We start from the raw sequence: 27,959 nt of genomic DNA on the forward strand, positions 1-27,959 counted from the left end.
AATTCCGGAGCCAATCATGCTAGCTCAGGAATTCTGGGAGTTGAAGTCCACATGTCATAGAAGAGCCAACTTTGCCTACCCCTGGTCTAGCCAAATAGCAGTTAAATATATTAATAAGTCTCAAAAGTATTAGGGCAAAAATTCTTGATGATCTTAGCCACACACTAATATAATCTGGTAGCAAAAATATGTCTCCCTAATTTGATTTACTTTCTATCAAGAACCCTTCCCAGCAGTTTTAGCTCATGCCAACAAACTTCACTGGCAATATGGCCTCTTTTCCATACCACGGGGTTTATATTGGACTCCATCTCCCATCTTAAAACATTAAGATGAAACTGAAATTTCTGGAAATTTGCTTTACGAATTCAATAATAATAATAATAATAATAATAATAATAATAATAATAATAATAATAATAATAATTTATTGGATTTGTATGCCGCCCCTCTCCGTAGACTTGGGGCGGCTAACAACAATAATAAACACAACACGTACAATCCTATAATAAAAAACAACTAAAAACCCCTATTATAAAACCAAACATACAGACAAACATACCATGCATAACTTGTAATGGCGTAGGAGGAAGAGCTATCTCAACTCCCCCATGCCTGGCGGTATAAGTGAGTCTTCGGTAGTTTACAAAAGACAGGGAGGGTGGGGGCAGTTCTAATCTCTGGGGGGAGTTGGTTCCAGAGGGCCGGGGCCGCCACAGAGAAGGCTCTTCCCCTGGGGCCCGCCAAACAACATTGTTTAGTCGACGGGACCCGGAGAAGGCCAACTCTGTGGGATCTTATCGGTCGCTGGGATTTGTGCGGTAGCAGGCGGTTCCGGAGGTAACCTGGTCCATTGCCATGTAGGGCTTTAATTTAAGCCTCCTAAACAGCTTACCTTCGCCACAGTTCGCATCACAACATTTTGCTGTGCATGCATCTCTCAATTCTGCTTCTGTTCATGCTCAGTAGCCATAATCAGCCCGAAACAGAGCTGAGAAGCTGATCAGCTGTACTTCGGGCAAAGGAATAATGGTAAATATTAACCCCGGGGCGGATGTGAGGGCCCCTTTCCAAGCAACAGAGGAAAAAATGTCCGATCAGTAAAGCAAAATTGGGGGGGAAATCCCAAAGAAAGATGGTGGCACCCATCAACCAACACCGACTGAACCAGATCCGTGACACTATTGGGGCCTCACCAGCGGGTCGCTACCAGTTTGGGCAATCTGGTCCCTGCTCCTAAAACAGCCCCAAACCCCACTGCTTGAAATTCAGCCTTTCCCCCATAAAATTTCAACAACACAATTTGGGGTGCATCATAGGTGGGATTCAGCAGGTTCTGAGCAGTTCTGGAGAGCTGGTGTTCTGCCGGGCTCTCTGGTAGAAACCTCCCGAAAATTCACGGGTACAAATTTCAGACACACACACGTTTGAAAGTTCAAAACAATGTCCTTTATCACAAAATTCAAAAGAAACAAAGCACCCTTTTTGTATTGCAAAGAGCACTCTTCCACAAAACAACCTTGTCGGCTGTACAAGTCCCTTAATCAGTCCTTAAGTACTTAGCTAGTAGCTGTGAAGAAACATCACAGCCCTCCTTCTTCCCACAAATTGAACACACACACACTTTACTCTGCTTTGGTGTCAAAGGCGTGAAAAATCCACAAAGATCAGATACAGCGAGGCACGATCCTGAAGAACTGCGATCAGATAATCTTCCACAACGGCCAAGCCAGCACGCTGCTATTTATATCAGCAGCTCTAATTGCTGGAGCCCCACCCAAACACAGGTGGCCTCTCTTATCTCCTGTAATATTTCTTCAATTGGTCTCTTCTACGCATAACTCTGCGCCTGCGTGGGTCTAACACTTCCTCATCCGAATCGACCAAAGATAATGGAGATTGGCTTCCTGGGCTGTGTGCCAAGCCCCCCTCTTCCAAGTCGCCCCCATCTTCATCTTCGTCCGAGGAAACTGCACTACCTGACTCTGTCGGCAATAAAACAGGCCTATGACATGTTGATGTTTCCCCTGCATCCACCTCCACATTCCTTGAGGCAGGAGCTGGGCCAGAGCCAACCACAACAAGTTCAGAGAACTGGTAAATACCACCTCTGAGTGGCCGCAACCCCATCTATTCTCGGCCTCCCGTGTCCTAGCTGATCAGGAGGAAATGGGGATTTTGCAGTAATCTTCCCCTGCAGTGGGGAGGGAATGGGGATTTTACACTATGCTTCCCCTGCCATGTCCGCCAAGCCGCACCCACAGAACCAGTAGTGAAAAAATCCCACCACGGGGAGTGGAGGCATATGCAAGGGGGAGGCATATGCATATTTTTAAAGGAATTGGGCACGGAAAAATATCTATTTTGGGAGGGTTTTGCTGTCATTCCCACCAGTGGTGGGGAGCCACTTACCTCGCTATCTGGATGATCCTCGATGACCAGCGTGGACAAGAGCCTCCGACACGTGGCTTCTGCACATGCACAGCAAGTCAAATCTCATGAGATTTTGGCTATTTTCGCCGATATTTTTGCTTCCGAGCATGCTCAGAAGCAAAAAAAAAAAAAAGAAAGGCAAAAATCGATGAAATCTCACAAGCACACATGAGATTTCGGCTATTTTTGATGGTATTTTTGCTTCTGTGTATGCGCAGAAGCAAAAAAACAGTGATAAAATCTGTCGGCCGTGCCGTTCTCGGGCCATTTCCATTACGGTGTCCCCCACACATGGGGGGAGGAGTCCATGACTGATTCCCACTCTTAATAAGTTCCTGTCCCCCAAAGCACAACCTTGACCCTTCCTGGGATGATACAGCTTTTAAGACTCATTTCAGAATGCCCTCTAAATTTAGGGATTTTCAATCTTTGCAGCTTTAAGTCTTGTGGACTTCAAGCTGTCTGGGGAGCTCTGGGAATTGAAATCCACAAAGTTTCCAATATTGGAGACCTCTCCCTAGTTGATTCTTTAATTTAATTTAATTGGCCTTTATTTCTGAGAAAATTTCCCTCTGTTGTGAGGAATATCTATAGAGAAGTCAAGCTTACCACTGTGTCAATTAGACTGAAGCTCCGCCCTTTTTATGCAGACACATTAAAAGAAGTGGAACTTTGATTACAGTGATCCCCCGAGTTTCGCGATCCCGATCATTGCGAAAGGCTATATCGCGATTTTTCCACCCGATGACGTCACTCCCTTCCTTTCTCATCTTTCTTTCTCTCTCTCTTTCTCTATCTTGCTTCTTCCTCTCTCACACTCTCTTCCTCCCTCTCTCATCTCTTTCTTTCCTTCTCTCTCTTTCTCTATCTCTCCCCCTCTTGCTCTCGAGCGGCAAGCGAGCAGCCGGGCGGGCGGGCGAACGGGCAAGCGGCAAGCGATCTTGGGGTTTCCCTTTTGCCTGGGCGGCGGGAAGACCCAGGGAAGGTTCCTTCGGCCGCCCAACAGCTGATCTGCTCCGCAGCGTGGCAGCAGCGAGGAGCTGAAGATGGGGTTTGCCTGTTGCCTGGGCAACGGGGAAACCCCATCTTCGGCTCCTCGCTGCTGCCGCGCTGCAGAGCAGATCAGCTGTTGGGCGGCCGAAGGAACCTTCCCTGGGTCTTCCCCGGGTCTTCCCCGCCGCCCACACGCAAACTCCACCATCTGCGCATGTGCGGCCATGGAAAAAGGGGCACGCATGCGCAGATGGTGTTTTTACTTCCGCACCACTACATCCCGAAATATCGATTATCGCGAGGGGTCTTGGAACGGAACCCTCGCGATAATCGGGGGATCTCTCATTATCAGTCACCATCTTCATTAAAAAAAAACACACATATCTCATGGATATCCCTGGCTGTTGTATAGGATAGTGGCTGATGAAATCATTCCTGTGCAATTAGAATTAAGCCCTCGTTTAATCTTTAAAAAAACCCTTCATTGCAGCCAGAATAGCCTTCGCCCAAATGTGGAAAAGTGAAGAAATACCACAGGAAGAGCTAATATCAGAGAAAATTAGACATTGCGCTGAAATGGTCAAATTAACATTAGAACTAAGAAATAACAATGAATCCCAATTTTACATTTGCTGGGATCTTTTCTATCTCTGGCTTGAAAACAGAACAAACCGGTTAAACTAACCTTAAATTCTTAACTATGTAAAAGAAATTTACCTGGTGCAAAAGTCTATTGCATAAAGGAGATAAAGATATGTATAACGATTAAGAATACTATAACTTTTTATAACATTTTAAAAAAAATTCTTGGTTAATTTAACTATCTTTTATAATGAGTAATTTAGACTATTAAGTCATTTATAATTGGCTATAGAGAATACACATAGTTTCATATTACTATACAGATTTGCTGCTCATTCGCCCGCTTCCCATTATGTTTTTAATTTTATGTATTTGTACTGTATTGTACTGTATTGTTTTTTGTATTGTTATTGTGTACTTATATATGTAAATAAAATTTGTAATTAAAAAAACCCCTTCATTACAATGCAGGCTAATGTATGTGCACTTTCGTATAAAAGTGAGTTCCCTGAAATTGAATTTAATAATTTCAGCAAGGTCTGATAGTGGCCAAATTGTCTGCAAGATATACAGTGATACCTCATCTTACAAACGCCTCATCATACAAACTTTTCGAGATACAAACCCGGGGTTTAAGATTTTTTTGCCTCTTCTTACAAACTATTTTCACCTTACAAACCCACCACCGCCACTGGGATGCCCCGCCTCCGGACTTCCGTTGCCAGCAAAGCGCCCATTTTTGCACTGCTGGGATTCCCCTGAGGCTCCCCTCCATGGGAAACCCCACCTCCAGACTTCCATGTTTTTGTGATGCTGCAGGGGAATCCCAGCAGGGGAATCCCAGTAGCGCAAAAACGGGCGCTTCGCTGGCAACGGAAGTCCAGAGGTGGGGTTTCCCAGCAAGGGGAGCCTCAGTGAAATCGCAGCATCGCAAAAACACAGAGGTCCGGAGGTGGGGTTCCGAGAACTTCAGTGTTTTTGCGATGCTGAGATTTCACTGATGCTCCCTTCGCTGGGAAACCCCACCTCCGGACTTCCATTGCCAGCAAAGTACTCATTTTTGTGATGCTGGGATTCCCCTGCTGGGATTCCCCTGCAGCATCACAAAAACACAGAAGTCCGGAGGTGGGCTTTCCCATGGAGGGGAGCCTCAGCAGCGCAAAAACGGGCGCTTCGGCTGGCAAAAGGGGTGCATTTTGGGCTTGCACGCATTAATAGCTTTTCCATTGATTCCTATGGGAAACATTGTTTCATCTTACAAACTTTTCACCTTAAGAACCTCATCCCGGAACCAATTAAGTTTGTAACACAAGGTATCACTGTAGTCTGAAATGCTGCTTTTAACTCAAAATGATTTATTGTCTGGTAAATGTAGTTTTTACTGCACCCAGATTTTATTTCAGTTTGTAAATAATTCCCCCTGCATATATTTAAATTTTCTGACAAATGAGCATATGAATTCCGCTTTAGGTTCACCTGGCCACTGGCCACCCTCAAAGGAATGCCTTGATGTCTGTCATAAGCCAGTGAAATTAATGATGCCATGGTGATGCCCAAACAGGAAACATAAAGAACCCGAATGCCATGATATGACAGCAGATCAGATGCTTGAGTCAGAATCCAGGAAGTTAGTTGTAGTGAAAACAGACAAACAAATAACGGGGAGGAAGAGGGAATGGTCAAGAGTGGATGGCAGAGAGGAAGATTGAAACGGGACCTTAGAAGGAAATGAATCCATAAGACTTCAACCTCGTCCTGGTTTCTTTCTTTGCTCCTTATTCTATCAAGGAAGCAAGATGGCATATTCAAATTGTATGTCGGCAATTTCAGGACAAACCAGAGATTCTCACGACTTCAGAAGGTCTGGGAGTTGGATTCTGCAAAAGAACCAGAAGAAGGAAGTCTCAAGCAAGCCCCTGTTGGACTATCAAGAGTACCTTCATGGGTAAGTAGCATAATGAGCCGAGGTGGCGCAGCAGGTAGAGTGCAATACTGCAGGCCACTAAAGCTGACTGCTAGATCTACAGGTCAGTGGTTCAAATCTCATCACCAGCTCAAGGTTGACTCAGCCTTCCGAGGTAGGTAAAATAAGGACACGAGTCTACGGAAAGGAGTGGCATACAAATCTAATAAATAAATAAATTATAGGGGCAATATGCTGGCTCTGTTAAAAAGTGCTATTGCTAACAAGTTGTAAGCCGCCCTGAGTCTAAGGAGAAGGGTGGCATTAAAAAAATGAATGAATGAATGAATGAATGAATGAATGAATGAATGAATGATGTCCCCCACCACTCTGGATCTTTCTTTTACCTGTCTCAGAAAGTGTTAGGGAAGGCTGATTCAACCTTGAGCCGGTCTGGATTGAACTTCAGGCTGTGGACAGAGCTTTCATAGAAACATAGAAGACTGACGGCAGAAAAAGACCTCATGATCCATCTAGTCTGCCCTTATGCTATTTTTTGTATTTTATCTTAGGATGGATATACTGTATGTTTATCCCAGGTATGTTTAAATTCAGTTACTGTGGATTTACCAACCACGTCTGCTAGAAGTTTGTTCCAAGGATCTACTACTCTTTCAGTGAAATAATATTATCTCACGTTGCTTTTGATCTTTCCCCCAACTAACTTCAGATTGTGTCCCCTTGTTCTTGTGTTCACTTTTCTATTAAAAACACTTCCCTCCTGAACCTTATTTAACCCTTTGACATATTTAAATGTTTCGATCATGTCCCCCCTTTTCCTTCTGTCCTCCAGACTATACAGATTGAGTTCATTAAGTCTTTCCTGATACGTTTTATGCTTAAGACCTTCCGCCATTCTTGTACCCCGTTGTTGGACCCGTTCAGTTTTGTCAATATCTTTTTGTAGGTGAGGTCTCCAGAACTGAACACAGTATTCCAAATGTGGTCTCACCAGCACTCTATACATAGCGGGATCACAATCTCCCTCTTCCTGCTTGTTATACCTCTAGCTATGCAGCCAAGCATCCTACTTGCTTTTCCTACCGCCCGACCACACTGCTCACCCATTTTGAGACTTTCCTGCAATATGGCGTTCTAACCACATTTTAACCACCAAGGATAGATCTTTACGGAGTGCCTAAAATAGGGAATATTAGGAATGCTGGGAATTTTAAGGAAAGGACACAAGCTATGCCACCAGCAAGACACTCTTGTGAACAACCAGAATGTGGCATACTTGCCAGTCTACAGCATCTGCAGCACGGTCTCCTGATTAAAGCGATCAGATAGAGCTATCACCTTACTAGGGCGGCCAGATTTGGGATGCCAAAATCCAGGCAGCCCAAAAGCACAATGGCATTGCTATCTGGAATTTGGGGCAAGGTTTTGTTATGATTAAATAATTATAATTTTGTTATGTTAAAGGTGCATTTCATATGAATAAAATGGAAGTTCTCTGATCATTATTTTACTAGTGTATTTTTTAAAAAAATTCATATTAATGGTCTGCAGGATTTAAAATTATGAATCAGGGTCTCTGGCATTTAAAATTATGACCTTGGTGGTTCCTGAGGTCCAAAAGGTTGGGGATCCCTGCTTTAGAAAACAGAATAGCAAGAACTGGAAGGGATCTTGAAAGTCTTTTAGTCCAGGGTGGGTTCTCACTTATCTCACTGTCGGTTCACTTCCTTCCGTGCTGTATATATTGAAAACCAAGCTTCTGCGCATGCGGAAAAGCAAAAGCTAGCTTCTGCACATGTGCAGAAGCCCCAAAAAAGATGGCGGCACCCATGGACCGACACTGACAGAACCAGCTCTGTGACTTCCTCACTGGTTACATAATTGTTCTAAAGAACTGGTTAGAACTGGTAGGAACCCACCTCTGTTCTAGTCCCACCCCCTGCCCAATCAGGACACTGTATACAAGGGGCATCAAACCTGATTCCATTGAGGGCCGCATCAGAGTTGTGTTTGACCTCAGAGGGGGGACAAAGGGGGCGTGGCCAGCTTGGTGTCTCTCATGTCGGGGGAGCCCTGTGGTGGCCCAAGCGCTCTGCCAATGAAAATGGGTTCCCGAGCTCTATATTCAGCCACAATGGCATCCTGCAGCCCTCTGCCAAGAAAAACAGAGCTGGTGGGCGCATACACGCCCCCCCTGAACTCTGTTTTCACTGGCAGAGGGCTGCAGAAAGGTGTCGTGGTTGAAAATGGCCCTCCAGACTTCATTTTCACTGTTAGAAGCACTGTCGGCCGGTCGTTTGCTGTTTCCAGGGTGGCCCCATTAGCCAGATCTAAGAACCCCCTGGGCCACACCTGGCCTATGGGCCTTGAGTTTGATACCCTTACCCTATACCAGGGATAGGCAAAGTTGGGTATTCTCTGACTTGTGGACTTCAACACCCAGAATTCTTGAGCCAATCATGGTAGCTCAGGAATTCTTGGAGTTGAAGTCCACATGTCTTAGAAGAGCCAACTTTGCCTACCCCTGCCCTATACCATTCCTGTCAAATGGCTGTCCAGTTTCTTTTTAAAAACCTCCAGTGATGGAAGACCTATCAATTTTGAGGAGCCATGTTTGTTACTCTGGTTTTCTCTGTCTTTCTTTCTTCCTCCCTAGACTCTTAGGCTCTGAAAAAGCTTCCTATTTTTTGAATCCATCTACAAAAGAGAAACCAATTAGCCCACGAATGAGGCGTCTGCTGGTGGCTGGTATCGGTAAGGCATTTTCTGTTTTAGAAAGCGTGGTGTGGTGGCCTATAGGTGGAGCTCTTGCCTCACAATCGGGAGGCTGTGAGTTCAATCCTAGTAGAGACAGGTATTTCTCTCCTTGGGCACCATGCGAATATATCTGCAGAATATATCTCCACATTGGCGACAGGAAGGGCATCCGACCCGAAAACACCATTCTCTATTCAGTTGCCCAGACTCCATCTCTCAAGGGATCATGGCGTCATTAAAAGACGATGAATCTTCTTTGCTCTTCTCCTTCATTTCTTTTGGGGTATAATAACATGGAAGCAAAGGTTCATGACCATTACAGATTACAGGTGGTCCTCGATTTACAACCATTCATTTAACAATTGCTCAAAGTTTACGATTGAACAGAGTCCTTGGGGAGTTGGGCGGCATACAAGAACCACTAATTTTAGCCAGATGGCAAGATAGGAATTGGTGGTAGCACTATATAATGATGCAACACAAATTCATTTATTAATAAGAATTTAAACCAGTGTTTCCCAACCTTGGCAACTTGAAGGCATTTGGACTTCAACTCCCAGAATTCCCCAGCCAGCAATGCTGGCTGGGGAATTCTGGGAGTTGAAGTCCAGATACCTTCAAGTTGCCAAGGTTGGGAAATACTGATTTAAACATATAGAATTTTCTAATATAGTTTATGTGATATATGAAAAGAACTACTTTTGTTCTATTTTAGATATATACAGAACCTCTAGTAATTACTGGGTGAGTTGATATTGAATTAATTAATCTAATGTAGAAATGAAAGTTTGAATTAAGATGGGCATAATATAGAGTCTGATATTGTTTATACTGATGCAATTTTTCAATGTAAGATGGGAAAAAGGTTGTTGGTTTTTGAGGTTTTTTTCTTTATTTTGATAATATTACGTAAGTTCTATAGAATGTTTTTTATAATGGAAGAAAACAAGCCTCCACTGAATGATTAATAGAAAAAGAAAAATATTTTTATATATGTTTTAGTTTAAGCATGGTTTAGTGTTTGTACTTACGGTATGCCTTGTTTTTTCATTCTATGTTGGAGAAAAATAAAATTTCTATTAAAAAAAAAAAAGAACCACTAATTAATAAATACAAAATACAAAAATTAGATCTGAAAAGCATTACTTATGATCAGGCTCTGCCCTTAATGGCTCTCGCAGGATCCTTGAAGTCATGTGGTCAAATTTCAGGCAGTTGGCAACCCATTTATAGTGGTTGCTGTGTCATAGGGTCACATGAGCAATCATAGTAAATGAGGGAAGCTAGATTCACTTAACAACCGCAAGGTCCGCTTAGTGTAGTCCTTCTCAAATAGTGGGGTGCGCCGCCCGAGGAGGCATGTAGCAATGCCGAACCCTGGGGAACATGGGTGGTCCCTCTCGATCAATTCCCCCAGATGGGGAGTGTTTTTCCAGTTGCACGTTACTCCGGGCTCAGAAGAGAAGGTGGCCAAGGCGGGGCAGGACGGCTCTGTGGGTTCTTGTTGTTCTTGGTTATTTATTTATTTATTTATTGGATTTGTATGCCACCCGTCTCCGCAGACTCAGGGCAGCTAACAACAGTAATAAAACAGCATATAACAATAATCCAATACTAAAAACAGTTAAAAACCCATTATTATAAAAACCAATCATACATACAGACATACCATGCATAAAATTGTAAAGGCCTAGGGGGAAAGAGTATCTCAGTTCCCCCATGCCTGACCTAAAACAGGCTCCACTGACTCCAGTGTGACTTACTCCCAGGTAAGTGGGTAGAGCAGCCTTCCCCAGCCAATAGGTTGCTTGCAGCTTCTAATGAGTAAAATAATAAGTATTAACACTAAAATTCAATCGGGGCCCAGATTGGAGAGTTGGGAGGCACGTAAAATGTTTACTTCTTTCTAAGCAGGGGCGTAACAGAAAATAATTGAAAAGCACTGTCTTAACAGCAGAGGTGTTTTGCTTAATAACCATAGCCAAGAAGGTTGCAAAATTGGGCACAACTCACTGACTCCACTGCTTAGTAATGAAAGTTCTGTTCTGAATTGTAGTGATAAGTTTGGGGCTACCTGCAGGGGTGGGCAGCAGGCAGGACGGGATGGATCGCAGTTCCACTGGCGGAAACGAAGCTGCGTGCACAATTCCAGCTGATCGGCAGCTGTCACTTATTTTATTTACTTATTTATTTATTGGGTGTGTATGCCGCCCCTCTCCGTAGACTCGGGGCAGCTAACAACAGTGGTAAAAACAACATGCGACAATCCAATACTAAAACAGCTAAAAACCCTTATTTTAAAAACCAATCATACATACAAACATACCATACATAAATTGTAGAAGCCTAGGGGGAAAGAATATCTCAATTCCCCCATGCCTGACGACAGAGGTGGGTTTTAAGGAGCTTGCAAAAGGCAAGAAGGGTGGGGGCTATTCTAATCTCTGGGGGGAGTTGATTCCAGAGGGCCGGGGCCGCCACTGAGAAGGCTTTTCCCCTGGGTCCCGCCAAACGACATTGTTTAGTTGACGGGACCTGGAGAAGGCTCACTTCCTGGATTACTGGTCTCGGCTTGGCTCTCCTTTTCCCCCCCTGCTGCTGCTGCATCTGCACTCCTTGCTTTTTTCCTCTTTCCTCCTTCCTGGCCTCAGACGAGCTTCCCTCTCTCCTGCTCGGCTCCCCTCCAGCCTCACGCTGCCACCTCCCGCCTGAGGTGCAATCAGAAGGCGGTCCTGGCAGCATTTATGCTTCTGGCAGCACCCGTTCTCCTAGCCACCCAGCCTCAGGTGGGGGGCTGACCAAGGAAGGAGAGTGTGGGAAACACAAAGCAAATTGTCACCCCAGCGAGCGACACTGGTAAGGTTATAAGCCGAGGACTTAACAGTTCCCTTGAACGATGATGATCGTTCAAGCCACTCCCACCTAGTCACATGGCCGGCAAGTCACTCCTACCTAGTCGCATGACCATTAAGCCACACCCACAAAATAAGCCACACCTACAGTGTGGCAGTAAAAAGTTTGGCTGCCCATTACTGGCTACTTGTAATCCTCAACTTACGATCACAACCGAGCCCCAAATTTCCATGGTTAAATAAGACATTTGTTGAGTGAGTTTTGTCCCATTTTACAACCGAGGCGGATTCCTATTACCACTGCTATCAGTGCGCTATGCACACAGCTTCAGCTACCCTGTTTCCCCGATAGTAAGACACCCCCGATTGTAAGACGTATCGGGGGCTTCAGGGGGGTCGGCTAATATAAGCCGTACCCCGAAAGTAAGACATATGTCTTACTTTCGGGGAAACACGGGGGTATTGCCGGGGGGGGAAGCCTGATGACATCACTTCCAAGCTCCCCGCGTGCCCCTCACCTTCGCCTCGGCGCCACCGCCTCTTCCCCGGCTTGGCAAAGCGAAGGACGGCGCTGGTCCAAAGCGAGCCAAGCGGGCGGCGGCTTGCAGCGAAGGCGCTTGTCCCAGCAACCGAGTCCTGCCGAGGCTCGGCTGCAAGCGGCCAGCGAGGCCGACCAGCTCCGAGGCGAGCGGCCGGAGCTGCGCCCTCCTTCGCCCGCCTCCTTTCCGGCAGGCAGGTGGGGCTGCCCAACTGCGCAGAGCGGCTCCTCCTCTCCAGACACATGCTTCCCCGACACGCGTCTGTGGCTCCACGCGTGCACGCCGCTTGGAGCCCTGAGGTTGAACTTGGAAAAGGGCTCACGAGGCTCCTGTCCCGCGGCTGCCCTTCTGGACTCTGGGGAGATGCCTTCGGGAACGCGACCCTTTCAATTTTTTTCCAATGTAAGACATACCCCGAAAGTAAGACATAGTGGGGCTTTTGGGGGTAAAAAGAAAGTAAGACACTGTCTTACTTTCGGGGAAACACGGTACCTTGCGTGCATGCACAGGAAGCAAAATCTTGTTAAGGGACACACATACGCGTGAGACTTCAGCTATTTTTTGTTTCCGCGCATGCGCAGAAGCAAAAAAATTGCCAAAATTTCATGCGTGTGCGCATTCCCTCGTGAGATTTGGCTTCCTGCGCATGCACAGAAGCAAAAATACACTGGGGTGCACGCGGGTGCAAGATAACAATAATTATTATTTATTAGACTTGTATGCCGCCCCTGTCCGAGGACCCGGAGAGGCTCACAACATGCAATACAAACAATATGTATACAAGTCTAATAGTAAAAACAGTAAGCTAAAATCCCATTATATAAAAAACAGTTGGCAGCCAATGTAGGCCGCAGAGTGTTGGAGAAGCATGGGTGTATCTGGGAAGACCCATGACAGCTCGCGTGGCCACGTTCTGCACGATTTGAAGTTTCAGAACACTCTTCAAAAGTATCATCCTCCCTCCCTTTCTCTCTGGGAGACCCCCTCACCTCTCTGCGATGAGAGAGACACAGGAAGTACTGGGAGACACAGGAAGTACAACCTGGGAGACACAGGAAGTACACAGGAAGTCACCATAGAGAGAGAGAGAAATCGGGACATTTTTGAAAAGGTTCAGGACGTGGGACAGATTAGGAAAAAACATGACTGGGATGTCTGGTCACCTTAAAAGTGGGATGTCTGATCACCTTAGTCATAAGTCACTTTTTTCAGTACTGTTGTAACTTTGAACTGCCACTAAATTTAACTTAATTTAATTTAATAAATTTATAAGCCGCCCAACTCCTTTTGGACTCTGGGCGCATACAACAATAAAACAGTTAAAACAGTCATACAACAAACATTCATTTCTTCTTGGCCAGAGCTAGTTGGTCTTATTCAACGGCCCCAGGCCTGCAGGCAGAGCTAAGTTTTCACAGCCTTCCAGAAGGCTATGAGGGTGGTGGCAGTAGGGGTCTCTGGGTGCAGTTGGTGCCACAGAGCTGGAGCCATCACAGAGAAGGCCCTCCCACATAGCCCCACCATTCGGCATTGTTTGGCTGATGAGACCTGGAGAAGGCCAACCCTGTGGGCTTTAGTCAGTCACTAAGAGGTATGTGGCAGAAGACAGTCCCATAAATATGTCGTATGGCAAGGACTATCTGTAATGCTGTAAGGTGAGAACTATCTGTGTAGGTAACCAGCTTGGAGTACAAGGACGTGATCTTGTACGTGTGGTATTTGGCGAACTTTGGGAAATGCAGAATTCGAGGAAACCTGCCTCTCATTGACCATAAATCTTCTGCTTTCTCTTTTCTCTTGACAGACTACACCAACTAATCTTAATATAGAAATGTAATAATAGGTAACGCAGCATCTGCTGGCTCTCTGCCTAATATTTGTGCAATTAAAGAGATGAAAGGGAGCACGCCCCTGCCTGCAGTATTTTAACTTGTCTCGGTCCCGAGTCTTTTGGCAGCCAGAAGAGTGTTTTGGCCTCTGGGCAAAGATTGCAGCTTCTATCTAGGTGCTCTTTCTCTTTTTGGAGAACTTTCCAGCTCTTGGGGGCCTCTGTTCTTCCTTACAAGACTTTACCTAGAATTGGGCTGAGAAGTGGAGGCCATAATGTCCTTTTTCTGCTGGAGCCCAATAAGAATGGAAATGAAAACCAGGCATCAAAGAGCAAATCTCTGTCAGCGTCCCAATTAACATCCAAGAAGTCCAAACCTCGGCCTTCTTCCAAGTTCAGGTTTATTAACAGAGCTATGTTGGATATGAACTGTAGTTAACCCAATACTAACTTTTCCTACAGTTCTCCACCCAGTTCATCCTTCGTCCCCACACCCGCAAGTTCATCACATGGACCAGTCCGGTTCTTTTAACGCCCACAATCCTCCCTGGACTTCCGTATCATGCTGAACAAAAGATGATCTTGAATCTCCAGAAGGAATTTGTTGGGACTAGTATTTTACCCTCACATGCAACTACCCCTCCCCTATTCCCATGGTACTATTCTACTTATGGCAGGCCAAAGTCTCCAACTCAAAACGATGGCTTCGGCCTGACAAGGCACTTTGGAGAATAATTTGACTCCCTCTCCCTTGGTCCTTCTTTTAACTAGACATACCCAGTTCCTGCAACTTCACGAGAAGGAAGAGGGAGATTATGATCCATCTGTATAGAGTGCTGGTGAGACCACATTTGGAATACTGTGTTCAGTTCTGGAGACCTCACCTACAAAAAGATATTGACAAAATTGAACGGGTCCAAAGACAGGCTACAATGGTGGAAGGTCTTAAGTATAAAATGTATCAGGAAAGACTTCATGAACTCAATCTGTATAGTCTGGAGCAGTGTTTCCCAACCTTGGCAACTTGAAGATACCTGGATTTCAACTCCCAGAATTCCCCAGCCAGCGAATGCTGGCTGGGGAATTCTGGAAGTTGAAGTCCAAATATCTTCAAGTTGCCAAGGTTGGGAAACACTGGTTTGGAGGACAGAAAGAAAAGGGGGGACATGATCGAAACATTTAAATTAAAGATATTAACAAAATTGAACGGGTCCAAAGACGGGCTACAAAAATGGTGGAAGATCTTAAGATAAAACTTATCAGGAAAGACTTAATGAACTCAATCTGTATAGTCTGGAAGACAGAAGGGAAAGGGGGGACATGATCGAAACATTTAAATATGTTAAAGGGTCCAGGAGGGAAGTGTTTTTAATAGGAAAGTGAACCCAAGAACAAGGGGACACAATCTGAAGTTAGTTGGGGGAAAGATCAGAAGCAACGTGAGAAAATATTTTACTGAAAGAGTAGTAGATCCTTGGAACAAACTTCCAGCAGACGTGGTAGATAAATCCACAGTAACTGAATTTAAACATGGCTGGGATAAACATATATCCATCCTAAGATAAAATACAGAAAATAGTATAAGGGCAGACTAGATGGACCATGAGGTCTTTTTCTGCCGTCAGACTTTTATGTTTCTATGATTCTATGTTATCATCTCATCGAGTCTGCGGAGAGGGGCGGCATACAAATCTAAATAAACAAACATAAACATAAACAAACATATATTTTAGCCTCCATTCCCCTAATCATCTTTGTTGCTCTTAAGTAATATCATTTCCTTTGCCACACAGATACGGGGGCTGAGGAAGTGTGGAGGGCCCTTCATGAAGAACCCAAGTACCGACACGAGATGACAGCAAGTTCAAAAGGCCATTCATTATCTGAACAGGTGAGAAGGATGCTTTTGATGAGAAAACAAGGCCTTGATTGATTGATTGATTGATTGATTGATTGATTGAGCTTATTGGAAATTGGCTAGGAAGGTCACAAATCATCATCACATGATGGATGGGCAGAATACCCTATGGAAACCATTCCCCTCAAGGGGAATGGGTTCTGACTTACCTCGCTGTTGGCTCGCTTCCTCATGCACTATGCATGGGTGCCAAAAACTGTGCATGCGCAGAAGCAAAAAACCAAGATGGGGACCCCTAAGTTAGAAGGAGTGTAACTGTTGGGTAATTGGTTGCTATTAATATTATTAGTATTAGCAGAGTTCAGCTGGCTTAATTTGCAATGGATTCAGCATGGCAAGAAATCAATTGTGTGGCTTACAATCCCATTTGTTAGCAAAAAATGATCACTCCTTCACAAAGATGAAATAAACTGAAATCTTTATTTACAATTCTGTTGATTCATGCATTTACAGAATGCAGGCATAAATGCTTATATTCCAGTACATATTAATAACTTCTGGCTGCTTCCATGTGTGAGGATGCCTTCAAATTGATCTCACACATGTGTCCTCAGCTGACGACAATGGAGCACACAGGAAGAGAGGAGGAGGTGGAAAGAAGGCTCAGCGGGCCAAAAAAGAGAAAAAAAGGGGAGGAGTCATCTACTCAGCACTGCTTATATAGTTTGCAGAGTACATGCCCCTTTTTGTCGTCAGTTTATTTGCAATCTGACCATAGAGATGTGTCTACAAGACAGTGTAAGCATGGGTTAGAGTGGTGAAACCCAACAGTAACAACTCGATTTAAGCTTTGTTTTTCATCTTGTTGAAAAACCACTCCGTGTCATTTTTTGGCTCTGCTTTTTCTTGCTGAGGTTTTATCTTCGGACTCGGATAAAAACAAAATTAAAACTCTGGATAGCAGTCATTTAGGGTAGCACTATAACTCACGCTATCCCCAGTTAATACAGCGGTTTGTATTCAATAATTTCTAAAAGCTCCAAATTGGACGTACAGATTTAGACCAACGGTCAAACTCGATTTCATTGAGGGCCGCATCAGGGTTGTGTTTGATCTTGGGGGGCCGTGGTGGGCATGGGTGTGGTGGATGTGACCAATTTGACATAACTTATGGTGGGGGGGGGGGGGCTGGTGGTTGCTCAAGCACTCTGCCAGAGAAAACAGGCTCCCAAGGTCCATTTTCGGCTGTGCCCCAATAAACATCCAAGAAATAAATCAAGAGGCCAAACCTTGGCCTTCTTCCAAGTTCCAATTTATTAACCAGAACCATGTTGGTTACAACTGTAGTAAAACCAATATTTGTTTGTTTTCTCAAGTACGTATTGGTGGTATACAAAGATATAATAATATTTATATAAATGATACTAGTAAAAGAGAAACATTAGGACAGGGGACGGAAGGCATTCTGGTGCACTTATGCACCCCCCTACTGACCTCTTAGGAATGGGGAGAGGTCAACAGTGGATAGTCTAAGGGTAAGGTTTTGGGGGTTACTAACTTTTCCTTTTAAAAAAAAATCTTTATTAATTATTAACATTAAAAAGAAGACAAGACAAATAGAGAACAAAGACAAAAGAAAGTAAAGCAAACATAAATTTGCTAACCTACATGTTGGCATTGCAACTACAGCTTTCAAACTATTATTTTCTATATTAATTCGTTAGTCTTGGCCGTTTTAATTTCACACTTATGTCCAGTATTCCCCCCCCCCTTTTTAAAAAGGAATAATAAAGAATAACAAGATAGCTAAAGATTGCTAACATATTTGACTGTAATGTAAATATTTAAATATTTAAATATTTTTTTTGGTCAACTAACTTTTCCTATAGTTCCCCAACCAGGTTAAGGTTCATCCCTCGTCCCCACACCCAAAGTTCATCATGTGGACCAGTCCCGTTGTCTGCATGTCCCAAGGTCATCCTCTGTACTTCCGGCTGGTGCTGAACAAAGGATGACCTTGAATCTTCAGGAAGGAATTTGTTGTGGCTAGTATCTTTCCCACTCATGCAACCACCCCTCCCAATCCCCACAGTACTACTCTTCTTGTGGCAGGTCAAAGTCTCTAACTCAACCGATGGCCTCGGCCTGACAATGACGGAGCTTGGGAAGGCCACACGCAACCCTCCCGAGCTCCATTTCCCATGGTAGAGGCACCACGGGCCAGTCCACTGTTTCCAGGGAGGTCCCGTGGACCAGATCTAAGCATCCTGCAGGCCAGATCCAGACCCTGGGCCTTGAATTTGACACCTGTGGTTTAGACCAGTGTTTCCCAACCTTGGCAACTTGAAGATATCTGGACTTCAACTCCCAGAATTCCCCAGCCAGCATTCGCTGGCTGGGGAATTTTGGGAGTTGAAGTCCAAATATCTTCGAGTTGCCAAGGTTGGGAAACACTGGTTTAGACTATGAGCAGCTTTTGGTACAACTTCAGCTCAAATCTGTCATAGACGTCCAAAAAAAATAGCCAGCACGGATTCATTAGAAACAAATCATGCCAAACCAATCTCATATCATTTTTCAACACCATAACCAAGTCAGTTGACCAACGCAACTCAGTGGACCTCATATACTTGGACTTCAGTAAGGCTTTCGATAAAGTCAACCACAATCTCCTAATCCACAAACTAGAAAAAAATGGAGTAGATTACTACACATGTAGATGGATAAACAGTTGGCTGACCAACCGCACCCAACGAGTTGTCCTCAACGGCACCAAATCCACATGGAAAAAAGTAGACAGTGGAGTACCACAGGGCTCTGTCCTGGGTCCTGTACTCTTTAACATCTTCATCAACGACCTGGACGAGGGAATAAAAGGGGAACTAATAAAATTTGCAGATGACACCAAGCTGGTGGGGGTAGCCAACACCCTTGAGGACAGGCTCAGAGTACAAGAAGACCTAGACAGACTATCACAGTGGGCCCATACCAACAAAATGAGGTTCAACACCGACAAATGCAGAGTCCTCCACCTCGGCAAAAAGAACCCTAGACATACATACAGCCTGGGAGATACCCCACTCAGCAGTAGTGACTGCGAAAGAGATCTTGGAGTCTTGGTGGACAATCAACTAAACATGAGTCAGCAATGTGCAGCAGCAGCCAAAAAAGCCAACTCAATCCTAAGCTGCATCAACAGAGGAATACACTCCAAGACCAGGGAAGTACTAATACCACTCTACTATGCCCTGGTCAGACCCCACCTGGAGTACTGCATCCAATTTTGGTCACCTCACTACAAAAAAGACATCGAAACTCTGGAGAAGGTGCAAAAAAGAGCAACCAAAATGATTAGGGGACTCGAAACCAAGACTTGCGAAAAGAGATTGAGAGAACTGGGCATGGACAGCCTAGAAAAAAGAAGGTCTAGAGGGGACATGATAGCAGTTTACAAATACTTGAGGGGTTGCCACAGTGAGGAGGGGGTCTCTTTATTTCCCAGGGCACCAGAGGGCCAGACGAGGAACAATGGTTGGAAGCTGACCAAGGAGAGATTCAACCTGGAAATAAGGAAGAACTTCCTGACGGTCAGAGCGATCAACCAATGGAACTGCCTGCCAGGGGAGGTGGTGAACTCCCCAACTCTGGACACCTTCAAGAGGAGATTGGACTTCCATTTGGCTGGGGTGCTGTAGGGTTTCCTGCTCAGGCAGGGGGTTGGACTCGATGACCTAACGGTCCCTTTCAACTCTATTAATAAAATAAAAAATAAAATAAAATAAAAAAATAGCTGAATGAGTGTGCAACGATAACAAGGGAAAGAAGTGTATTAATGGCACTTTGAATCATATATTTTCTTGGCACAAGAAATGCGAAAGGTCTGGAATTTTCAACTGGCAAAAGGAAACGGAGCAGTGACAATTAGTACTGCCGGAGTCATTCTTTAGACCTTCCTGACTTTGCTATGTTAATTAATACCTGTGGCTGAAGAGAAAGATACCATTGTTTAAATCCAAACTGAAGCGAATTGTACGCGTTGTCAGGAAGTTTGATTCTTTTCCTTTTAACCTGAAGTGAGGACAATAGTTCCCTTGTCCACCATAAGTGATAACTGCCATAGCAAAGCGAGGAGGGAGGTGCCTCCGCCAACTGTTAATATTGCAAATCTCACTCTCTAATGAATCCAGGTTAAATGTCCTGCTTAATACAGGTAGTCCTCGACTTGTGACCACAATTGAGCCCAACATTGGTGTTGCTAAGCAAAACGGTTACTCAGAGAGGGTCCGCAACTTGGGCGTCCTCCTCGATCCACAGCTCACATTAGAGAAACATCTTTCAGCTGTGGCGAGGGGGGCGTTTGCCCAGGTTCGCCTGGTGCACCAGTTGAGGCCCTATTTGGACTGGGAGTCACTGCTCACAGTCACTCATGCCCTCATCACCTCGAGGCTCGACTACTGTAATGCTCTCTACATGGAGCTACCTTTGAAAAGTGTTCGGAAACTTCAGATCGTGCAGAATGCAGCTGCGAGAGCTATCATGGGCTCTCCTAAATATGTCCATGTCACACCAACACTCCGCAGTCTGCATTGGTTGCCGATCAGTTTCCGGTCACAATTCAAAGTGTTGGTTATGACCTATAAAGCCCTTCATGGCACTGGACCAGAATATCTCCGGGACCGCCTTCTGCCGCACGAATCCCAGCGACCAGTTAGGTCCCACAGAGTTGGCCTTCTCCGGGTCCCATCAACTAAACAATGTCGTTTGGCGGGACCCAGGGGAAGAGCCTTCTCTGTGGCGGCCCCGACCCTTTGGAACCAACTCTCCCCAGATATCAGAGTTGCCCCCACCCTCCTAGCCTTTCGTAAGCTCCTTAAAACCCACCTCTGTCGTCAGGCATGGGGGAATTGACATGTTCCCTCCCCCTAGGCTTATAAAATTTATGCATGGTATGCTAGTATGTATGATTGGTTTTAATTTGTAGTGTTTTTTTTAAAATTAACTTAAATATTAGATTTGTTTTACATTGTATTGTTATTGCTGTGAGCCGCCCCAAGTCTGCGGAGAGGGGCGGCATACAAATCTGATTAAACTTAAACTTAAACTTAAACTTTGCCCCCTTTTACGACCTCTCTTCCCACATTTGTTAAGTTAGTAACACGGTTGTAAAGAGAATCTGGAGTCTCCAATGACTGGCTTGTCAAAAGGTCACAAAAAGGGGATCACGTGACCCTGCGACACTGCGACTGTCATAAATATGATTCATATAATCATATAATCATATAATCATATAATCATAGAATCATAGAATCATAGAATCATAGAATCATAGAATCATAGAATCATAGAATCATAGAATCATAGAATCATAGAATCATAGAATCATAGAGTTGGAAGGGATCTCCAGGGTCATTGGGTCCAACACCCTGCTCAATGGAGGATTCACTAAACCATCCCAGAAAGATGACTGTCCAGTCTCTGTTTGAAGACTTCCAGTGAAGGCGAGCCCACCACCTCCTGTGGCAAGCTGTTCAACGGGTTTATCACCCTTATACTGTTAGAAAGTTTTTTCTGATATCTAATCTAAATCTACTCTCTTGCAGTTTCATCCCATTGTTTCTAGTCCTTCCATGTGCTAATGAGAACAATGCTGATCCCTCTGCTCTGTGACAGTCCTTCAGATATTAGTAGACAGCTATCAGGTCTCCTCTCAGTCTTCTCCTTTGCAGACTAAGCATCCCTAGATCCTTTAATCATTCCTCATAGGATATTATTATTATTATTATTATTATTATTATTATTATCATCATTATTATCATTATCATTATTATTAGACTTGTATGCTGCCCCCTCTGACGACACGGAGCGGCTCAAAACATGCAATACAAACAATATGTGTACAAATCTAATGGTTAAAAACAGTAAACTCAAATCCCATTACAGTATATAAAGAAACAGTCAGTCTATTCAATCACATCCACACATAACATTTAATGGTCAGAGAAGAAGAGGGCATGATCTAGCTGCCCCATGCATGGCGACATAGATGGGTCTTCGGTGTCTTGCGGAAGGCGAGGACGGTGGGGCCAGTACGAATCTCCGGAGGGAGCTGATTCCAGAGAGCCGGGGCCGCCACAGAGAAGGCTCTTCCCGTAGGTCCCACCAGACGACATTGTCTGGTCAACGGGACCTGGAGAAGGCCAACTCTGTGGGACCTAATCGACCACTGGGATTTGTGTAGCAGAAGGCGGTCCCGTAAGTAATCTGGTTTCCAGACCACTCATCATCCTTGTAACTCTCCTTTGAACTTGCTCTAGTTTATCAATGTCCTTTTTAAATTGGGGCCCCCAGAACTGAGCACAGTATTCCAAGTGTGGTCGTACCAAAGTACTGTAGAGAGGAATGGCTGAACTTTGATCACATGACCACAGGGATGCTTTCACCCCTATAAGTGAAAAACAGTCATAAGTCACTTTTTAAAGTACTACTTTAACTTTGAATGGTTACTACATGAACTGTTATAAATCAAGTACTAGTCCATGAAGTGAAACCATAGTTATGCCTGGAGGGCATGCACACACTATAGCCAGCTGTTTTTCAGCCTTGCGGAAGACCATTTCGCACTCTGGAGGAAGCACAAGAGTGCAAAAAAACGCCCAACGGGCAAACTGGAAGTTCAGAAAAACAGACTTCCGGTTTGCCTGTTGTGCTGTTTTTTGCACTCTGGGGCAGTGCGAGGGAGTGCATAGGAGGGAGGGAAAGGGTGTGTTCACGAGCGCGCCTGCTAGCACATTCATACACACCTTTTTGGCACTCGAACCAAAAAAAGGTTCGCCATCGCTGCCCTATACCATTTCAGACAAGTGGTTATCCAATCTCCAGTGTTGGAAGTTGAGGTGGAGCCCCTCCCTTATGAAACCAGGTTGCAACACCTTGGTCTCTTCAGCCTTAAAAAACGGCGTTTAAAGGATGCCTTGATTGAAGTGTATAAAATCATGCATGGGATAGAAAAAATTATTTTCTCTATCACACAATACAGTGATCCCCCGGGTATTGCGCTCCCGATCATTGCGAAACGGCTATATGGTGATTTTTGAACCCGGAAGTAAAAACACCATCTGCGCATGCGCGCCCTTTTTTTCTATGGGCACGCATGCGTAGATGGCGCCGGGCAGATCAGCTGCTGGGCGGCTTCCCTGGGTCTTCCCCCTCTTGCTGGCGGGAGGGCGAAGCCCCCCCCAGCACCCGCTCGCCCGCCGTTCACCCGGACACCCGCCACTCGCCGCTCGCCCGCCCTTCGCCCGGCCGCCCACCGTTCGCCCGCCCTTCGCCCGGCTCGCCCGCCCTTCGCCCGGCCACCCGCCGTTCGCCCATCGTTCGCCCGGCTCGCCCGCCGTTCGCCGCTCGCCCGCCCTTCGCCCGGCCACCCGCCCTTCGCTCGCTGCTCGCCCGGCCACCCGGGTTCGTTTGGCTTCGGGACATGCCGGCGGCGACGTTTTAAAACAGCCGCGCGGTTTACCAACTGAGTCCCGAAGTCAAAGGCGAACTTCGGGACTCAGTTGGGAAGCCGCGCGGCTGTTTTAAAACGTTGCCGCCGGCATGTCCTGAAGCCAAACGAACCCGGGTGGCCGGGCGAGCAGCGAGCAAACGGCGTGTGGCCGGGCGAAGGGTGGGCGAGCGGCGGGCGCGGCAGCAGCGAGGAGTTTGCGTGGGCGGCGGGGAAACCCCAATCTTCGGCTCCTCGCTGCTGGGAAGTAAAAACACCATCTGCGCATGCGCAGATGGTGTTTTTACTTCCGCAGCGCTACTTCACGCAAAACCGATCATTGCGAGGGGTCCTGGAACGGAACCCTCGCAATGATCGGGGGATCACTATACTAGGACAAAGGGGCACTCCCTAAAGCTCATAGGTAAGAAAGTGAGGACAAATCAAGGGAAATATTTCTTCACCCAGAGGGTTGTTGGCTTATGGAATTCCCTTCCAGAAGAGGTTGTGACAGCTGTCAGCCTGGATAGCTTCAAGGCAGGATTAGACAGATTCATGGATGCCAAGTGTATCGGTGGTTATTGAAACGGATGTCCATGTGACGCCTCTATATTGGTTGAGGCAGGCAGGATTCCCTTGAGTACCACTTGTTGGGGGTCAAGGGAAAGGGAGGGTTTTCCCTTCTCTTTCTGATCAAGATCCCCATGGACAATTGGTGGGCCACTGTGTGACACAGAATGCTGGACTCGATGGGCTTTGGCCTGATTCAGCAGGGCTCTTCTTATGTTCTTATGAAGTACAGCCAGTGAGGGGCAGCAGTTACCTTTCTTTACCTGGACGCCTCTGGGGGCGAGCGGTGGGCGTGGGCGGGCGGGTAGTGGGCACGGGTGCGTGGGAGGGTGTCAGGCATTTGCGCCTGGCGTGAGGTTTGCTTCCTGCACATGTGCCGGAAGCAAAATCTCGCATGAGGACGTGAGATTTTGGCGATTTCCCCAGTTTTTTGTTTCTGTGCATGCACGGAAGCAAAAAATAAGCAAAAATTGGTGTGTGCCCTTGTGCGAGATTTCATTTCTCGCACATCTGCAGGAAGCACATCTTGCGCCAGGGGTGCATGCCCACCCACTGATCAGCTGCAGCTCCATTTCCGCTCCTGGGACAGGAGTAACCCATCCCTGGGACATAATCATTGCCTAAAGCAAAACTGCCTTAGAAACATAGAAACATAGAAGATTGACGGCAGAAAAAGACCTCATGGCCCATCTATTGTGCCCTTATACTATTTCCTGTATTTTATTTTACAATGGATATATGTTTATCCCAGGCATGTTTAAATTCAGTTACTGTGGATTTATCAACCATGTCTGCTGGAAGTTTGTTCCAAGCATCTACTACTCTTTCAGTAAAATGATATTTTCTCACGTTGCTTCTGATCTTTCCCCCAACTAACCTCAGATTGTGCCCTCTTGTTCTGGGGTTCACTTTCCTATTAAAAACACTTCCCTCCCGAACCTTATTTAACCCTTTCGCATATTTAAATCTTTCGATCATGTCTCCCCTTTCCCTTCTGTCCTCCAGACCAGTGTTTCCCAACCTTGGCAACTTGAAGATATTTGGACTTCAACTCCCAGAATTCCCCAGCCAGCATTTGCTGGCTGGAGAATTCTGGGAGTTGAAGTCCAGATATCTTCAAGTTGCCAAGGTTGGGAAACACTGCTCCAGACTATACAGAGTGAGTTCTTTCCTGATAGGTTTTATGCTTAAGACCTTCCACTTTTTCTACCTTTATCCAGGTGCCCTGGCTGGGACGTCCTGTAACCACCCACCGCTTACGGCAAGTGGCTAGCTGGCAGCAGCAGCTGTGTGCGATGCATCGTCAGGGGAAGCAGCACCAGTATGCAGCCCTCTATCTCCTGGCCACTAATCAACCGCCTGACCTCAATGACTCCTATGGGACTGAAGGCCCTACCCGCTACTTCCACAATACTTTCAGCAAGAAGCAGGTCTCATCCCCTGGCATCAACCCTTCTAGGACCTGCTGCTACTCTAGCAGCAAGAGAAAAACACGGGAGCAATTTGCCTGACAATTGTGCACGGGATGCCGAGATGCCGAGTGGATCTTGCTATTTCCAAGCAGACACCCTGAATGAGGAAAAGTGTCTCAACCCTGTCTTAGAAGACGGCCAAGAGTTCTTTTGTTTTTAAGTAAGTTATTTTTATTTTTTTTAAAATTATTTATGATTTTCAACAACAATAAAAGAAAGAACATCTTGATAGTCCTTTACAGATCATATCCCATTTCAAGTACAGTTTGTATTTATATTTTATACTTCACTATAAAATATAATCACTTCAGTATGAAAAAGAGAAAGAGAACAGCAAAGTAAGTACATTTGTGTATATATACATGCATATATAGTGAACTAAATAGAAAAAAGCTGTGGATGTGCACGAAACCCAGCGAACAGTTAGGTCCCACAGAGTGGGCCTTCTCCGGGTCCCGACAACTAAACAATGTCGTTTGGCAGGGCCCAGGGGAAGAGCCTTCTCTGTGGCGGCCCCGGCCCTCTGGAACCAACTCTCCCCAGAGATTAGAATTGCCCCCACCCTCCTCGCCTTTCATAAGCTGCTTAAAACCCACCTCTGCCGTCAGGCATGGGGGAACTGAGATACTCTTTCCCCCTAGGCCTTTACAATTTATGCATGGTATGTTTGCTTGTAGGTATGATTGGTTTTAAAATAAGGGTTTTTTAGTTGTTGTAGTATTGGATTTACATGCTGTTTTTATTATTGTTTTTAGCCGCCCCGAGTCTATGGAGAGGGGCGGCATACAAATCCAATAAATAAATAATATAAATAAATAAATTGTCAGTTAGTTTGAATATTTCTATTTGCATTTCTTTTTGCCATACATTCTAATTGTTCTGTATTCTAATATTTAATGTCCTTCTATCTCATTTCTATTTTGGATCCATTTGTACCATTTTCCCCATATCTTGTTGGTTTCATTGTCTTTTGTTTTATTTTTAATACAGTTAAAAACAAAACAAACATAAAAGACAAAAAGACAAGTACATTATGGATAATCCAGTTTACACATTTCCATCAGGTTACTTCTTTTCTTAAATATATATCCATTATTTTTTTTTGAAACAAAAATAAATAAATAAAGTTCTACATACCTCCAACTTTATCACAAATTTATAATTCCGGCTTATATTGCATAGCATCCAAAACAACTGACAGTTACATCTGGGGGAGACCATGTTTGGGAAGGCTGCTCCTGACAAAGAGCCCCTCATTAATTTATAAAATGCATAACATTACAGAACTTTTCATTTATTTATTTGTATCCTGCCTTTATTATTTTGCAAATAACTCAAGGCAGTGAATAAATCCAATAGAGCCTCCTCCTCCTATTTTCCCCAAAAAACAAACCTGTGATATGGTTTTGAACTGAGTTGATATTGATATTGATATTTTATGGGAATAACATAGAAAAACCACATACATTGAAAATGTAGAAATAATATAATAATAAAAATGCTTCTATATCAGAAAATGTATGTGAAAGAGCAAAATTAAGCATATTTTTGGAATCAGCACATCAAACTCCATAAAACAGACATATTATTTGGCTGATGATTTTTTTCTGTTGACCGGTGTATTAAAATGTATCACATGTTTCAAAATGCTCTTGTTTCATTTTTCTCTTTTAGCTCCATCCTTAGTCTGTCCATCTCTGCACAAGATAATCCTTTATATAAAATCTCATCTTCTCTGGGGATATCTTTATTTTTCCATTTTTTGAGTGAAAGCCAATCTCGCTGCAGTCAGAATGATGAACTATTAAATATACAGTATTGTGCCTTTTATCATATTTGTCCATAGTGATTCCTACTAAAAAGAATTCGGGTTTTAGATCTAGCTTTACCATTAGTATTTCTTCCAGGCGAAGCCATTTAGAGACTTTATTTTCATTTGAAAAGACTTTACTTGTAAATATTCCTTGTACAGAGTAAACCCCTTATTATTTAAGCCAGGTGGTCTGCATTTGATTTCTGGGGGGTCTTGGTGCTAGAACAGAACCATAACATCACATTGGCACAATATGAGTTGACATGAAGACGGGATGATTTCTTTGCACGGAAGCACCCATCAACTAAGGCAGATGTGGAGAACTATGGTCCCTTTGTGACTTTTGGACTTTTACTGGTAGTGTATAAGCAATTTAATACATTTTTTTAAAAAAGTGCATAACAAAGATAATGATGTCTGTCCATCGTGTTCTAGAAGGACCTTGATATCTAATGGGTTGTGGGCTGTATATGATGTGTCTGCAGGTGGCTGGTGAGGCCTAAACGGGCACAAAATGTTCTGCCACATGTTGGGCAGACATGTGTGGGCTACCTTTGAAAAGTGTTCGGAAACTTCAGATCGTGCAGAATGCAGCTGCGAGAGCAATCATGGGCTTCCCTAGGCATGCCCATGTTACACCAACACTCCGCAGTCTGCATTGGTTGCCGATCAGTTTCCGGTCACAATTCAAAGTGTTGGTTATGACCTATAAAGCCCTTCATGGCACCGGACCAGATTATCTCAGGGACCGCCTTCTGCTGCACGAATCCCAGCGACCAGTTAGGTCCCACAGAGTTGGCCTTCTCCGGGTCCCGTCAACTAAACAATGTTGCTTGGTGGGACCCAGGGGAAGAG

At 44.9% G+C, this 27,959-nt stretch overlaps 2 protein-coding genes across 3 annotated transcripts in view; both read left to right on the forward strand.

Annotated features, from left to right (window-relative positions):
* Window positions 1-5,585: 5,585 nt before the first annotated feature.
* Window positions 5,586-26,938, forward strand: LOC139160313 (uncharacterized). Of its 2 annotated transcripts, XM_070738057.1 has the most exons (4): window positions 5,586-5,953; window positions 8,589-8,686; window positions 15,702-15,799; window positions 25,040-26,938. In XM_070738057.1, exons 1-4 carry the CDS (start codon window positions 5,805-5,807, stop codon window positions 25,328-25,330), a joined length of 636 nt encoding a protein of 211 aa, XP_070594158.1. In that variant the 5' UTR covers window positions 5,586-5,804; the 3' UTR covers window positions 25,331-26,938. The 2 variants fall into 2 exon arrangements, with proteins under 2 accessions (XP_070594158.1, XP_070594159.1); XM_070738058.1 differs by lacking the exon at window positions 8,589-8,686 and having other exon boundaries at window positions 5,654-5,953; window positions 25,040-26,103.
* The window catches only part of LOC139160312 (laminin subunit beta-1-like), a 140,702-nt gene continuing 138,125 nt past the window's right edge, over window positions 25,383-27,959 (forward strand). The window contains exon 1 of the mRNA XM_070738054.1: window positions 25,383-25,451. The gene's annotated coding sequence lies outside the window, so the exon portion shown is untranslated. The remainder of the gene's footprint in view (window positions 25,452-27,959) is intronic.

Source organism: Erythrolamprus reginae, chromosome 2, assembly GCF_031021105.1.
Source record: "Erythrolamprus reginae isolate rEryReg1 chromosome 2, rEryReg1.hap1, whole genome shotgun sequence".
NCBI lineage: Eukaryota > Metazoa > Chordata > Lepidosauria > Squamata > Dipsadidae > Erythrolamprus > Erythrolamprus reginae.

What these genes read in the sequence shown, in the direction of transcription:
- LOC139160313 (XM_070738057.1), top strand. Translation starts at nt 5,805, where the DNA reads ATGGCATATTCAAATTGTATGTCGGCAATTTCAGGACAAACCAGAGAT. An exon ending in TCTGCTGGTGGCTGGTATCG is followed by an intron (nt 8,687 to 15,701) that starts GTAAGGCATTTT and finishes TTTGCCACACAG; the next exon opens with ATACGGGGGCTGAGGAAGTG. An exon ending in GCCATTCATTATCTGAACAG is followed by an intron (nt 15,800 to 25,039) that starts GTGAGAAGGATG and finishes ACCTTTATCCAG; the next exon opens with GTGCCCTGGCTGGGACGTCC.